At 44.1% G+C, this 12647-nt stretch overlaps 1 protein-coding gene across 1 annotated transcript; it reads left to right on the top strand.

The window, feature by feature from the left end:
• Positions 1-6387: 6387 nt before the first annotated feature.
• Positions 6388-9741, top strand: DUSP1 (dual specificity phosphatase 1). The gene is made up of 4 exons (XM_044454453.1): positions 6388-7024; positions 7367-7515; positions 7733-7952; positions 8635-9741. The coding sequence occupies exons 1-4, from the start codon at positions 6655-6657 to the stop codon at positions 9003-9005; spliced, it is 1110 nt and encodes a 369-aa protein (XP_044310388.1). The 5' UTR covers positions 6388-6654; the 3' UTR covers positions 9006-9741.
• Positions 9742-12647: the final 2906 nt, after the last annotated feature.

Below are 12647 nucleotides of genomic sequence, written 5' to 3'. Positions count from 1 at the left end.
TGTGTTCTCTCAGGCATGTGTGCAGGAGGCAACTGGGGAATCAGCTGAACTGGCTGCTCCTTTCCACAGCAGTGCCCAGCTGATTCCCCCCTTTTGCCTAAGCATGATCCAAGCACCCCAATGGGTCAAGAGGGGGTTAAGTGGTCCCCTCTAGAACAGTAGGCAAGGGTGCCTGGCCACTTCCCTTGCTTTTTCTGGCAGGAGCCCTGTTTGTGTGGCCGAGACTGCTTGAACTCAGCCAGAACTCAGCTTGCAATCCTGACTGAGGGGCCTCATTCCTCCCTGCAATGTCTCCTAAGATACCACTTGGAGGACTGAGAGGGAAGGAGAGGCAGAAAGGAGGGGACTTACCATCATGAGCATGATCATCTGTCAGGCACTTCAAGGTAAAAAAAACCCTGAACTGTGGTAACCACCCAGGGTCATGACATGTGGACCTAGCCAGTAAGTCCATAACAAGTTCATAAAATTCAAAGGGATAGCAAAGATTATCAAGTCCAGCCTCCTGACAGTAAGTGAAGTTCACTGCTAAATCACAGAAGCTAGACAACCTAAAAGAGACCACCACTGAGCACTTTCTACCACCAGGAAATTCTTTGTAAGGTTTAGTCAAAATCCCCTTTCTTATAATTTGAGTGTCTTGATCTGGCTCTCCCTCTAGGTCAAAGAGTCTAGGATATGAGATTGACAATTTTATGCTGGCCCAGTGCAAGTGTTCAGCCTGCACACATGAAAAATAAACCTGGGGAGGCAATGTGGTCCTGCCTGCAAGCCTCTCCTCACCCTCCTGTCCCCATCCACCAAGTCCTCAACCTTCTGGCCCAGAGAAGGGAGGTCTGGTGAGGGCTTCCACTCACATTCATTGAACACGAGTAGACACTTCCATGTAATCAAGGATCTCACTTTGTCAGGTGTTCTGACTCCTCCATGAGTAGGGGTTCTCACGTGACCCTCTTTCACAACATGGGAAGGTCAGAAAACAGGAAACAAAATAGACCAAACTGTTGAACAGCTACATCACATTTACTCTAAAGTAGGCATTCCCTGTCTTGATTTGGATCAGGGCTGTGGTGTGGGGGATAGGGTTGCTTTTAAGATCTGGATCAAGCCCTAGAACCTATTCTAGTGTAAAAAGGAGACACAGCTGCTTGATGCAGATTCACATCATATTTACTTTGGACCTGAGTGGGTGGGAGTGCGGAAGTTGAGAGCAGGCCTTTTGTCTGTGCCCACAACCCCTCTCTATTTTTGGCTCTCACATGAGGAGGCAGAACACCCACCTGCATAAGACTAGTCTCAAATCTGTATCAACAGTTCCAAATACCCATGGGTCACTGAATATAAGACGCTGTCTTGTGTTGAGTCAACCCACCGGTCCATCTAGCCCAGCACGTATACACTGACTGGAAGCAATGGCTCTGCAGGACTTCAGGTGGGATTCTTTCCTGGCTCTGCCTGGAGATGCCAGGAATTGAACCCAAGACCTTCTGAATGCAAAGCAGGGTCTCTTCCACTGAGCTCCATCCTGCTGGTGTTCCTCTTCCATGAAACACTGTGCTTAGGAAGTGCACAGTTGCTCCATTCAGCCCTGTGAGTCAGCCCAGAAAGCTGGACAGCTGCAACCAAGATACAAAGTGGATCCAAGAGGGCTGATATGTATTCAGCATCACAGCATTCAAATTCCAGGCTTCTGAGAATTCAGAATGGCATTAGTAATCTGCAAACAGACCTACAATTTCTACAGGAATATGAGTGACACTACCGATTAATAACAGACAACAGATGAAAGTCCCAGTACGATATCAGTGGTAGTAGTAGCCCATTAGCCCAGACTCAAAGCTGTTGATCAGGCTTGGTTCAGAACTGAAAGATGTTACTATATCACTACAGAAAGAAAAAAACATGAATGATATGAAGTAATACTGAGAAATACACATTTCCTTGGAATGTATCACTTCAGACAACAGTGGGAATTTCAAAGGCATGAAGAATCTTCTATATTTTAAAAAACTCAAGAACTAATACTACTGATATATGGAAGATGAGACAATATACAGAGGGATTCTGTCCTATTCTTTATCCTCACATGATAAGGTTCTAGTTGTAAACATTTTTGTCTCTAAAGAAGCATCCAAACATTTGTCAATGAAAAGATTTTATTTTCACAAAAAGTTGCTTACAAAAATAAGAAACATGGTCATCCTTGCTCACAGGCTTACAATCTCAAACAGCTATCACTAAAGAAAGGGTACTGGGAGGAAAGAGGAAAGAAAGCAATTCCAGGTCCTAAATTCTTGTTTACAGAGTTTACCAAACTAGAGGTTGAATCTAAAGATGGTTGGAAGGTCTGTTGCTTTCTCTTCCTCTGGAGTCCTCAGTAGGGCGGGGTGACTCCCCACTTGATGGGGGCTGCTTGAGTACCACTTCTTCTCCTTCTGAGGATCTCAGCCATGATGTTAGTAAGAGGGAGGGAAGCTCCTGGACAGAGCTGTATCTGGGCATGATGGAGAGGACCGGATTGTTTCGTGGTCACTTGCAAGAGTAACAGAGGCCAACTATGCTTTTGCCATCACAGCCATCATTTCTGTAGCTGTGCCTTTTGGGGATGATGGGAGTTGTAATCCAAGACATCTAGAAGGCTCACGATAGGGCAGACCACTATGCCCCATCATGGAGGGCTGAAGGGTGACACATGAGCAGCGGTTTGCACTTGTAATAGGTCTTTCAAAGAGCTCTTTTGCCTTCACTCTGTTTCCATCTGGGGTGTTGGCTTGAATCAAAAGAAAGTTGGCCATTTTCCTAAGGGTTATATAAACTGGCCCTGCTTTAAAGTCAGTAAGTGGGAGGTTTTCCACAGTGAGGACAATAAGTTATATGTGGCAACCTCAGGATTATGCCTACTGTTTTACATTGGTTTTGGATTTAATTCTTCATTAGCTGATGGGTAATGATCCTTGCAATTGTTAAAAAAAGAGATCTATGTGGCCTCAGTTAATACTAGAGAATTGCAGATGTCTGGGCTTAGAATAACAGCCTTTTTGATTGATTTGAATACCATTTGTGTTGTGTGGGAAAGTCAGAGTGTGTCACCCACATGAGCAGAGTTATTTCAAGGATCATGATGAATGGGCATTAATCACCCACTGCAAAGAATTAATTCTCAGAGATGTATTCCCAAAAGGACTCTTTAATTACCCACAACCATTAGGTTCGTTTTTAATGTACAAACTATCTGTGAAAGTAACATTTAAGCTGGGACATAGAGTATATTGATTAATTTGAGTGGTACTGCTGCTATGTATTTAGGCTTTGGTCTCATTCAGATGATATCAGAATAGTTTTTTCTTATTAAAATAAATAAATATGGTTTCCTGATTTTTACTGCCTGTCATATGGTTTTATATTTTATGAAACTTCTAAAATCACAGTCCTGTCATATGGTTTTATATTTTATGAAACTCCTAAAATCACAGTCTAAAATCATGTGTTAGCATCCCTGTATTTTATGCCTGTGAGTTATTCCCAACCATTGAATTTGCATGACATTTTGATGGCCTGCTGAAACTCAGTAACATTACTGTGGGATATTTTTCAGTGTGGTGTCCTTTCAGTGAGTCTTGTAGCCTGTTTGCAGAAACAATCTTCTTGTTAGAAGTGCCCCCACCCCAATTGCCTATGCTGTTTTCATAACCCTTGTGGTGGAATGAGAGTGGAATTTATTCCTAGAACATGGCATTTTTTTTAGTTCACAGCTTGTCACCAATTACTGGTGTTGTTACAATAATAACCATAATTGAATAAACAAACAACAATGAAAAGCATGAGTCTGCCCATGTTTATTTCTAAGAAAACAAAATCTGGATTGACTTTGACTCTTGAATGTTGGCACTGATAATGCTGAATGGAGACAATTACATAGTCAGTTACAGAAGGCTGCCAATTTTCATGCTAGGAGTTAGTTGGCTTGAAGATTAAACTATTTGAATCCTTATATTCAGAAAAGAATCAGCATTGTCGAAACCAACAAGTATATTTTTAGTCTTCACGATTAAACACAGACACATATTTGTGACTGAAGTGTGCCATGAAGTTCAAGAATGAAAATACTGTAACTGAAAATAATCAACTGAACAGAAGATTCTGGAAGTTTATTGCACTTTTGATAAGATAAAGATTGGAAAGCAGCCATATTGTTGTTTGTTTCTGCCAATAGAAGAGTGTTGCAAAAGTTCTAGATAGTTGTTTGCTGTTTAAGGGAGAGAAAGAGGCCTGTGGAAAAAGACTGGAGAAGTTGGAAATCTTCTGGAACATTCTAGAAAAGTGTGGCAATTTGTTTGAAGGGAATTTGGGCCAATGAACTTTTAAATGGACAAAAAGATATTCTGAAAAATTATTATTATATCATACTGGAACTTAAAGTGGGATGCAAAGGTTAAAATATGAAAATGACAAAAAATGGTAACATTGAGAATACAAAAAGCCAGAAAGCAACATAAATGAAAAAAATCAAGATGAGAAGAAAGTGAATTTATGTGGTGATGTTTTCTCGTAATGTAATAAATGTAGAAGCAGCAATCTCCAGAAAGTTTAAGCAAAGACAAAATCCAGTTATTTAGGATAAGCTGCTCTGTTGAAAGGGCAAGAAGGGGGATTTGAACAGCTCTTCTGCCAGTTACTCACCAGTGAAGGCTTGCTGTGAAAAAACAGAGTTGTTACTTCCCATTAGAGTCTGGGAAGCATTAATAGTTTGAATGGGCATTCCACTACACAAGGGTAGCAGAGTATTTCAAGGTCACACTTGGTTCCTCATTTGAAAGTTCTTAAATGAATCTAACTTGAATGAATCTAAATTGTTTTTTCATTTTGGCACTTTTCATGTGAATGAAATTATTATATACACATATTAGGTAATGCATATGTTTATGATCCCCTAAAGATGGGTCAACGCAACCCTAACTCTGTTGAAACGGAAAGCAATGGTTTTATCTATACAAGCAGCATGCACAATGATGTTGATGTTCCATTCAAAACATAAGCTTTCCAAATGGCACTATTAAGCCATCTGTGTTCCTTGGCTTCAGACAAATGAAAAATCTCTCTTAAACAACTGCTGGTGTGTGTATGTGTGGAGGTAAGTAGTATGTTTAAAATAAAAAGTAATACCTAACCAAGTGTCTGCATGGCTTGTAAGTAAATGTTTACTATTCGTAAAAGCTGTTATATTTTGGCTGTGGAGTTGTCTTAAATGCATATGTTTACACCAGATCTTTCTCATGAATCAGGTAGTGCGTATTTTTTTAACTGGAGGGGAATGGACGTTGTGTGGTTCATATGAATCGTGTTCACGGTCGGTAAGAAACAAGAAGGCAAATCTATGTATTTATTCCTATACTCTCCAATCCCTGGGTCAGAAGGGGGGCACCAATCGTTAACATAAAAAATAATTATTGATAATGACCTCAATTTGCTTAAAAATTATTATTATAACCCAGACCACACAAGAGAAACATGAAGCACTTCTAGAGAATAGTAAGATTCAGACTTTGGTGCCCTTCTGTAAACGGAATTCCACAGCTGTGGGGCCATTTGCCTTTACTTGAGTGCACAGAAAGGATAACATAGAATGTGGGTGGTCATTCGCAAAGATCAAGAGGCCTTCGAGGCGGGACTGTTCATGCAGTCTTCCCCAAGTCCTTTACACCAAACGTTTTTCCATATATACCAAACTGGGACTCCTGCCTTATCGAAAACTCCTTTAAGGTTTATAGAAGTATGCCCTCTGACGCCGCAATCAGCAGCGTAATCCTATACAAATACACTCAGAAATAAATCCAATTGAGTTCAGAGGGGGTTATTCCCAATTTGAGGTAGTCTCAAACGATTTAATTCCAACCGGCAGAAGGCAGCGGTGAGACCCAGAGAAGCTCGAGGCAGCTAGATGGCCCTTACTAAAACTCTTAGGAGTGTATAGGCATAGAAAACAGTAGGTAGGAAGGGGAACTACGTGGGGCTTTGTGTGCGTGTGCGCGCGCTGTGAATATTGTACACCAGGTGCCCCTTAACCTCCGCTGGAAGGCCGGGCTGGGACAGGAGCCCCAGCAAGAGACGCAGAACGTGCCTTCGCCGCAACCCGTTTCCTGCTTCGGGGGAGGGGAAGGGAAGGAAAGGGGCGGGGCTCTTGTGCGCCTCCGAAGTAACTTCGCTGTGCGGCCCGCTCGATGACGCGCGCTTTCGGCTTGGGAGTGTCTGTTTGGCTGTTCGCCAAGTGACGTCTTCCCCCGAAGGGCGGTCACGTGACAGACCTCATTCACAAGAACGGGGATGGGTTAAAAAAAAAAAAAACCTAACTGACTGGTATATAAGGCCAGCTTGCGCCGTTGCGAGAACAAGCTAGCAAAGCGGTTAACAGACTAACGAGAAACGGCGGCAGCGCCAATAAGAGCAAAGCCCCAACAAGTACTAATCGCCGCTGCCGCCGCCGCTTCTTCAGATCCAGGCACCTTTGGGATACAGACACGGGGAATAAGTAACAAGGCTTGCTTGTCCTTGGGTCGGAGAACGGACCCATCCACAGGAGACAAAAGAGGAGTCCCCCAGCAGCGGCGCTGGTGGTGGACCCTTTCGTCGCTTTTCGCGCAGCGGCTGCCCCGAGCGATGGTCAACATGCAAGTGTGCGCCCTGGATTGCGAGGCGCTGCGCGGGCTGCTCGAAGACCGTGCCTTGCAGTGCCTGGTGCTGGACTGCCGCTCCTTCTTCTCGTTTAACTCGTCACACGTCGGCGGCTCCTGCAACGTCCGACTCAGCACTATTGTCCGGCGGCGGGCCAAGGGCGCTATGGGCTTGGAACACATTATCCCCAACGAGGAGGTGCGCTCCCGCCTGCTCAGGGGCTTCTACCACGCCGTGGTGATGCTGGACGAACGCAGCGCCGACCTGGAGGCGCCCAAGAGGGATAGCACCCTCTTGCTGGCTCTGAACACGCTCTGCAGGGAAGCCCGGGACACCCGCATCTACTTCCTCAAGGGTGAGTGTTGACCCAGAAGGAGATCTCCTTGTCCCTGGGAAGCCATCCGCCCGCTCCCCTCCCGTGGGTCACAGAAGTGGGGTCCCTATAACCAAGGCACCCACGAGGGATCACAGATAGGCAGGAATAGATCGACGCTGACAAACATCGTGGCCAGTTGCAGTCCAGGTTAAATCTTCTAAAGAAAGTGGGAATCGGCCCCAACCATGTGTGTGTTTAACAACACTGTTGCTCTAGGGAGATTCCCCGCTTTCCCACCTTCCTCTCCTTCTGAAAAGCCATCTAAAATTTGCTCCTCTGATAATATTAATAATCGTGTTTTGGTTTTTTATCTTCTTCCAGGAGGATATGATGCCTTCTCTTCTGCCTCCCCTGAACTGTGTACAAAGCCATCTGCTCCGAAGGGCCTGACCCTGCCGCTCAGCACCAACAATGTGCCTGGCAGTGCAGATTCAAACTGCAGCTCTTGTGGGACTCCTCTCTATGATCAGGTCAGTTGAAAAGTAGTCATGAACCAAATAATATTTTGGACCCCGCCAACTGTCTGAAAGGGGGGCACAAGGCAGAAATCTGTTTAGTCTAGTGGGAAAGAAGATACTTCAAACAAACTTATTGATATAATGGAGAGCAATTGTATTGAGACAGTGAAAAAGACTTATTTTTGTGGTAGAATTAATGGAGTATGTTCCTTTCTTTTCTCTATTTCAGGGTGGTCCAGTGGAAATCTTACCTTTCTTGTACTTGGGCAGTGCCTATCATGCTTCCAGGAAAGATATGCTAGATGCTTTGGGGATCACGGCCTTGATAAATGTTTCTGCCAACTGCCCAAACCATTTTGAGGGACACTACCAGTACAAAAGCATCCCTGTGGAGGACAACCACAAAGCTGATATCAGCTGCTGGTTTAATGAGGCAATTGACTTCATAGGTAAGTTTAAATGTTCTCTCTGAAGATTCCATGATGAAGTGACAAGTTTAGAATAGCACCAGTCAAAATGAATCTGTAGCCACGTTGGCTACAGCTTGTGCTATCTTGGAGGATAGCTTTATGAAATGCCAGTGACATCCCAGACATTATAAAGAGTCATAGAATAGTAGAGTCAGAAGGGGCCAAGAAGGCCATCGGGTCCAACCCCCTGCTGCTGCAGGACACCAAGTCACACCATCCCACTCAGATGACTGTCCAGTTTTGCCTTGAATGTCTCCACTGTGGGAGAGCCCACCGCCTCTCTTGGCAACTGCTTCCACTCTCGTATTCTCTGACAGTGGGGAAGCTTTTCCTGGGGTTTAGCCTGAATCCAGTGACATGAGTGTTGCAGACTCCAGTAAGCTGAGCCAATCTCATGCCAGCAGCATTTTCCAATTTAGTTCTTTAAGATGGAACGAGTGGCCAGTTAGAGCTGATTATCGTATCACCTTGGAGTTGAGATGGACCATCCATCCCCAGTGACAGACTGCCTTCCCTTGGGTATCCATCCCCAGTCAAGAGCTGTGCTGCAGAGGGCCTGCTAAGCTTGGCCTTTATGTACAGAGAGGAAATAGCAAAGTATGTTAGAAGCTTTGCACGAGAATGCTTGCTGAGTTTAATGTTTCCCTTGTTCACGTTTCAGACTCTGTCAAAAATGACGGTGGGCGTGTGTTTGTTCACTGCCAAGCCGGTATCTCCCGCTCTGCAACAATTTGCCTTGCTTACCTTATGAGGACTAACCGAGTCAAACTGGACGAAGCCTTTGAGTTTGTGAAGCAGAGAAGGAGTATCATCTCCCCCAACTTCAGCTTCATGGGGCAACTGCTGCAGTTTGAGTCCCAGGTCCTTGCTCCAAACTGTTCAGCAGAGGCTGGGAGCCCTGCCATGGCTGCCTTGGACAGAGGAGCAGCCACCACGACTGTCTTTAACTTCCCAGTCTCCATCCCTGTTCACTCTTCTTCGAGTGCACTAAGCTACCTTCAGAGTCCCATCACCACATCGCCAAGTTGCTGAAAGGCAGGTGTGAGCAGAGCTTCTGTACACAAAGACTTGACACTCTTGCTGTCACCTAACAAGTGCAATAACTTTGGGGAGGGGCAGGTTTATTAGCTTGCATGGGTCTCCCTTTCATTGCAGCTATGGAGCAATACAAAATCACCAGCACAGAATGATGTATCTGACTCCAGAAAGCAAGGCTCTTTCTGCTAGATGATCCTGGCTGAGATGCATTTTTTGACCAATGCTTGGATGCCTATACAAAGGAGACGAAGTATATGGGACACTGCTTTCTACTCCTGAAATAGTCTTCTTACAGTTTTCTGTCTGTGTCAGTCTGTTTCAGTAGCAAATACGACAGTATTCTCATTCCTGGGTGTGCTGGGTTACAGTAACACTTCCCTTGTACATGAAAGGTCCTGATATTTATTTTTTTGTAATGGTGTTCTTGCATTGCGTGTTTTGCGTTTTTAAGTCTGAAGTTTCATTTCTTTTTCAAAGAAACAAATACCTCACAATTTTTTGGGTACTGTAATCCTGTAAATACTTCTTTAAAAACTGATTCTGAAGCACTGACATGAAAAGCACAAAGGAATATTTGTGTTTTTTAGGTTGCCAACATTTGTATGTTTGCTGATTTATTTATGATGTGAAATAATATATTTCTTCCTTTTTGAAGGAAGACATGGGTTTTGTTATGATTATGCCTTTTTATACAAACCAAATAAATTATGACATTTCTATAGAAGGAAAACATTCATTCCTTTTTTTTAAGTCTTTTGATATGCTGAAAAATGAAATGGTAAGTCCTGAAAGAAGACATCCTGTTCATATTGACAGGCTATTGACAGCGCAAGGGCTGACAGGCATCCAGCTACTTATATAACCCCAAATAGTTCTGTGCCACAATCCAGTGAAAAATCGAGGTGCAGAAAAAGAAAACTCAATTGCATGCTGCAAATGGATACTCTACTGGAGCAAAATGCATGTGCTCAGAATACAGACAGGGCTGTCAGCACTGACTACTTGGAACAGCCCTTGAGTGGAAAGAGGAGGAAGTGGGGTCCTTGGATTGCATCTGGTACCACCTCACTCCTGCAATAGGTAATCTACCTTGTTAACTCAGCTAGTGCTCATCTGAAAATGATGAGAGTTTATGGGGGTGAAGGAGAGAGCATCCTTGATTATAGCAAATGACACTTCATTTTCTTCCTGGGGATTGGTTTGGATTAGGAAACTCAACCCCTGCAACACAAGAAAGTGGCACATCCATTACATCATCAGAAAGCTAGATATTAGTCTGTTAGTGAGCCAAGAAAAAGAATAGTGCTTTATATGGGACAAGTTCTGTTTTGTCCATCCCCTCGCACACACCCATAGATACTGTTGGAATAGGATTGTAATTAGTTACTTGCTCAATCAGTGGGGGTGAGTAAAATTTGCCTCGGGAAATTCTTACCAGCTCTGCTTAATGCTGGTTCACTTGGTGAAGGAGATGGTCCCCTCTCCTGGACTGAGGCTAGAATCCTGAGGCACGATAGAATCCAGTCCCTCCTAACAACTTTACTTCAGCTCCCATCAGCCCTGAATGTTGATCCTGCTAAGACTGGGCCTTGTGGGATTGTACAAGGATGCTGGGTTGGCTATCCCAGGTTATAATTCTAGGAAGGGGGAAAAAAGAGGCCTTCATAGGCCCTGGGCCATGGAAATATAGGAGGCCAAACCATGGATTAAATTTTTAAATTCTTTTAAATGCCCTTTTTATGGCTGCTTTGCCTTTGAAGGAAAAGCAGTTGCCCAAGGCCCTTTTCTGGTTAGGGGCCCTGCGCAGTAAGTCACTGTTGTTCCCATTTCACAGATGAGAGGACAAATGATAGCAATGTCTTAAGAGCAATGAAGAGGTGTGCTTGGTTTACCAGTCTCCCTGTGCCCCAAAGTTTTAGTTTTAAAAGTTAACTCACCAGGCCCTATCCTATTGGTCTCACAGCCGATGCTCATAAGCCTTGCCCCCAGTGCAAGGTTAGGCAGTAGTGATCGCCACTGCTGCCAGACCCTGCATCCTGCCTTCAATGTAGAGGGCTGTTTTGAAGCATCTTGATTTCGGACCAGCATGGGGAAGGGAAGAAGGCTGGGGTGACAACTGGAAAAGGCACGATTTCACAGTCCCAGCCTCCTCTCCCCCAGCACACCCTCCTTTTTCCCTTTTGAGGCCCAGGTGTGATGCTGGAAGGGGAGCATCGACAGCAGTTCTTTCTGTGCTGGCTGCAAGGGGCAGAGTAGGCCAGGAGCTTGGCCTTTGGAGCCTGAGCACTAACGTGGGAGGACCTTGGTGCTCGCACTCCAGAAAATCCTATGGTCCCCCTCACAGTGTCAGGATGCCGTAAGATTGCACCCTGGGGCATGTCAGTGCATGCAACATAATATAGTGCAAGATCTGGTAAATGCTATTGGGTAGATACACTTAAATAACAGGAATTTCTATAGGAATTACCAGTGCATAACTGTATCATAGCCAACATGTCATGCACTGGAATTATTCATCAGTCATTATCATGAATGTAGGTATCTTTGAATGGTAGGTGTTTTACAATCGTTTTAATTAGCTCCATTCTACCGATGGCAACTGAAGTTGAGAAAATGACAACATAGCTAATCTGGGATTTGATCCCAACCAGTTTTAAATTCAAGGTGAGTGCCCTGGCCAATGGACTGAACTGCTTTTTTGTATGCTGTCAGAGATTTATAGCATGAGACTCACTCTTTCCTTCCTCTCTGGAATAATTTATTCTGTTAACTGTGCTAAAAAAGAAGAGCAGCAAGAATGCTATTTTAGCTGCATGTCTTTCAAAGTCTGGCGGCTCATTTTTTGCCTTTCTCTGTCTTGCAGGAAATGCAATTGCACAGGTGCTGCTAGGAGATCTTTATATCCCAGTGAATCTGCCAGAAAGCTACTAAGCAGTAAATCAAGGCCTGAAATCCAAGGTGAATTATAACTACTAGGTAAGCTTTTCAGGGTTGTGGGGCTGACAGGACTACCCACTGTGAAGTATTTTTATCTCTGCATAATTGTAGTTTTCTTTGGAGAGCGTACCCCTGGTTAGAAAGCTTTGTGACCATTTCCATATATTCCCAATTATACAGGTAAAAACAGATGACAATGATATACACCCCCCTCCCAAAGAAGGTCTAAAAGAAGATTATGCCAAATAACCAAAGATCCCTAACATTCACTCGTTCTGTAAGACTGAAATATAATATTCACCAAAAATGTTTCTATATCCTCTTTCAGTAGCAATTTCCCCAATTTTGACTGGGGAGCCTTGAACTCAAATCCCCATCCAGCCATAGCCTCCCTGAATGAGTTTGATCTAGTCGCTATGGGGGTGTTCATATATCAAAAAAGTCATCCTGAAAATAAGCCATGATGGGTGGGTTGGTGGCTTGTCCATTATATCGAAAAAATGATTGCCTGTTTAGCAGCTTGCCATAGCTTGTTTCTTCCTCAGTCCCTTACAGTCCTCCCAGCTGCTGTTGGCACGTATTTCAGTGGCCTAGGTGGTAAAAATCCTCATTTCCTAGTTTCCTACATCAGCACCCATCCTGCAGCTGGTCTTCTAGGTTTACCAGAAGGAAAACACCTCTCCCTGATTTAGAACACTA

The sequence above is a fragment of the Varanus komodoensis genome, unplaced genomic scaffold, assembly GCF_004798865.1.
Source record: "Varanus komodoensis strain SLA01 unplaced genomic scaffold, ASM479886v1 scaffold7_3, whole genome shotgun sequence".
Classification (NCBI taxonomy): Eukaryota; Metazoa; Chordata; class Lepidosauria; order Squamata; family Varanidae; genus Varanus; species Varanus komodoensis.
Note: the sequence above shows the minus strand (reverse complement) of the source record. Positions and strands in the feature narration are given on the sequence as shown.

Coding starts and splice junctions, on each gene's coding strand:
- DUSP1 (XM_044454453.1), top strand. CDS start 6,655: ATGGTCAACATGCAAGTGTGCGCCCTGGATTGCGAGGCGCTGCGCGGG. Junction 7,516..7,732: donor GGACTCCTCTCTATGATCAG/GTCAGTTGAAAA, acceptor TCTCTATTTCAG/GGTGGTCCAGTGGAAATCTT. Junction 7,953..8,634: donor TGAGGCAATTGACTTCATAG/GTAAGTTTAAAT, acceptor TTCACGTTTCAG/ACTCTGTCAAAAATGACGGT.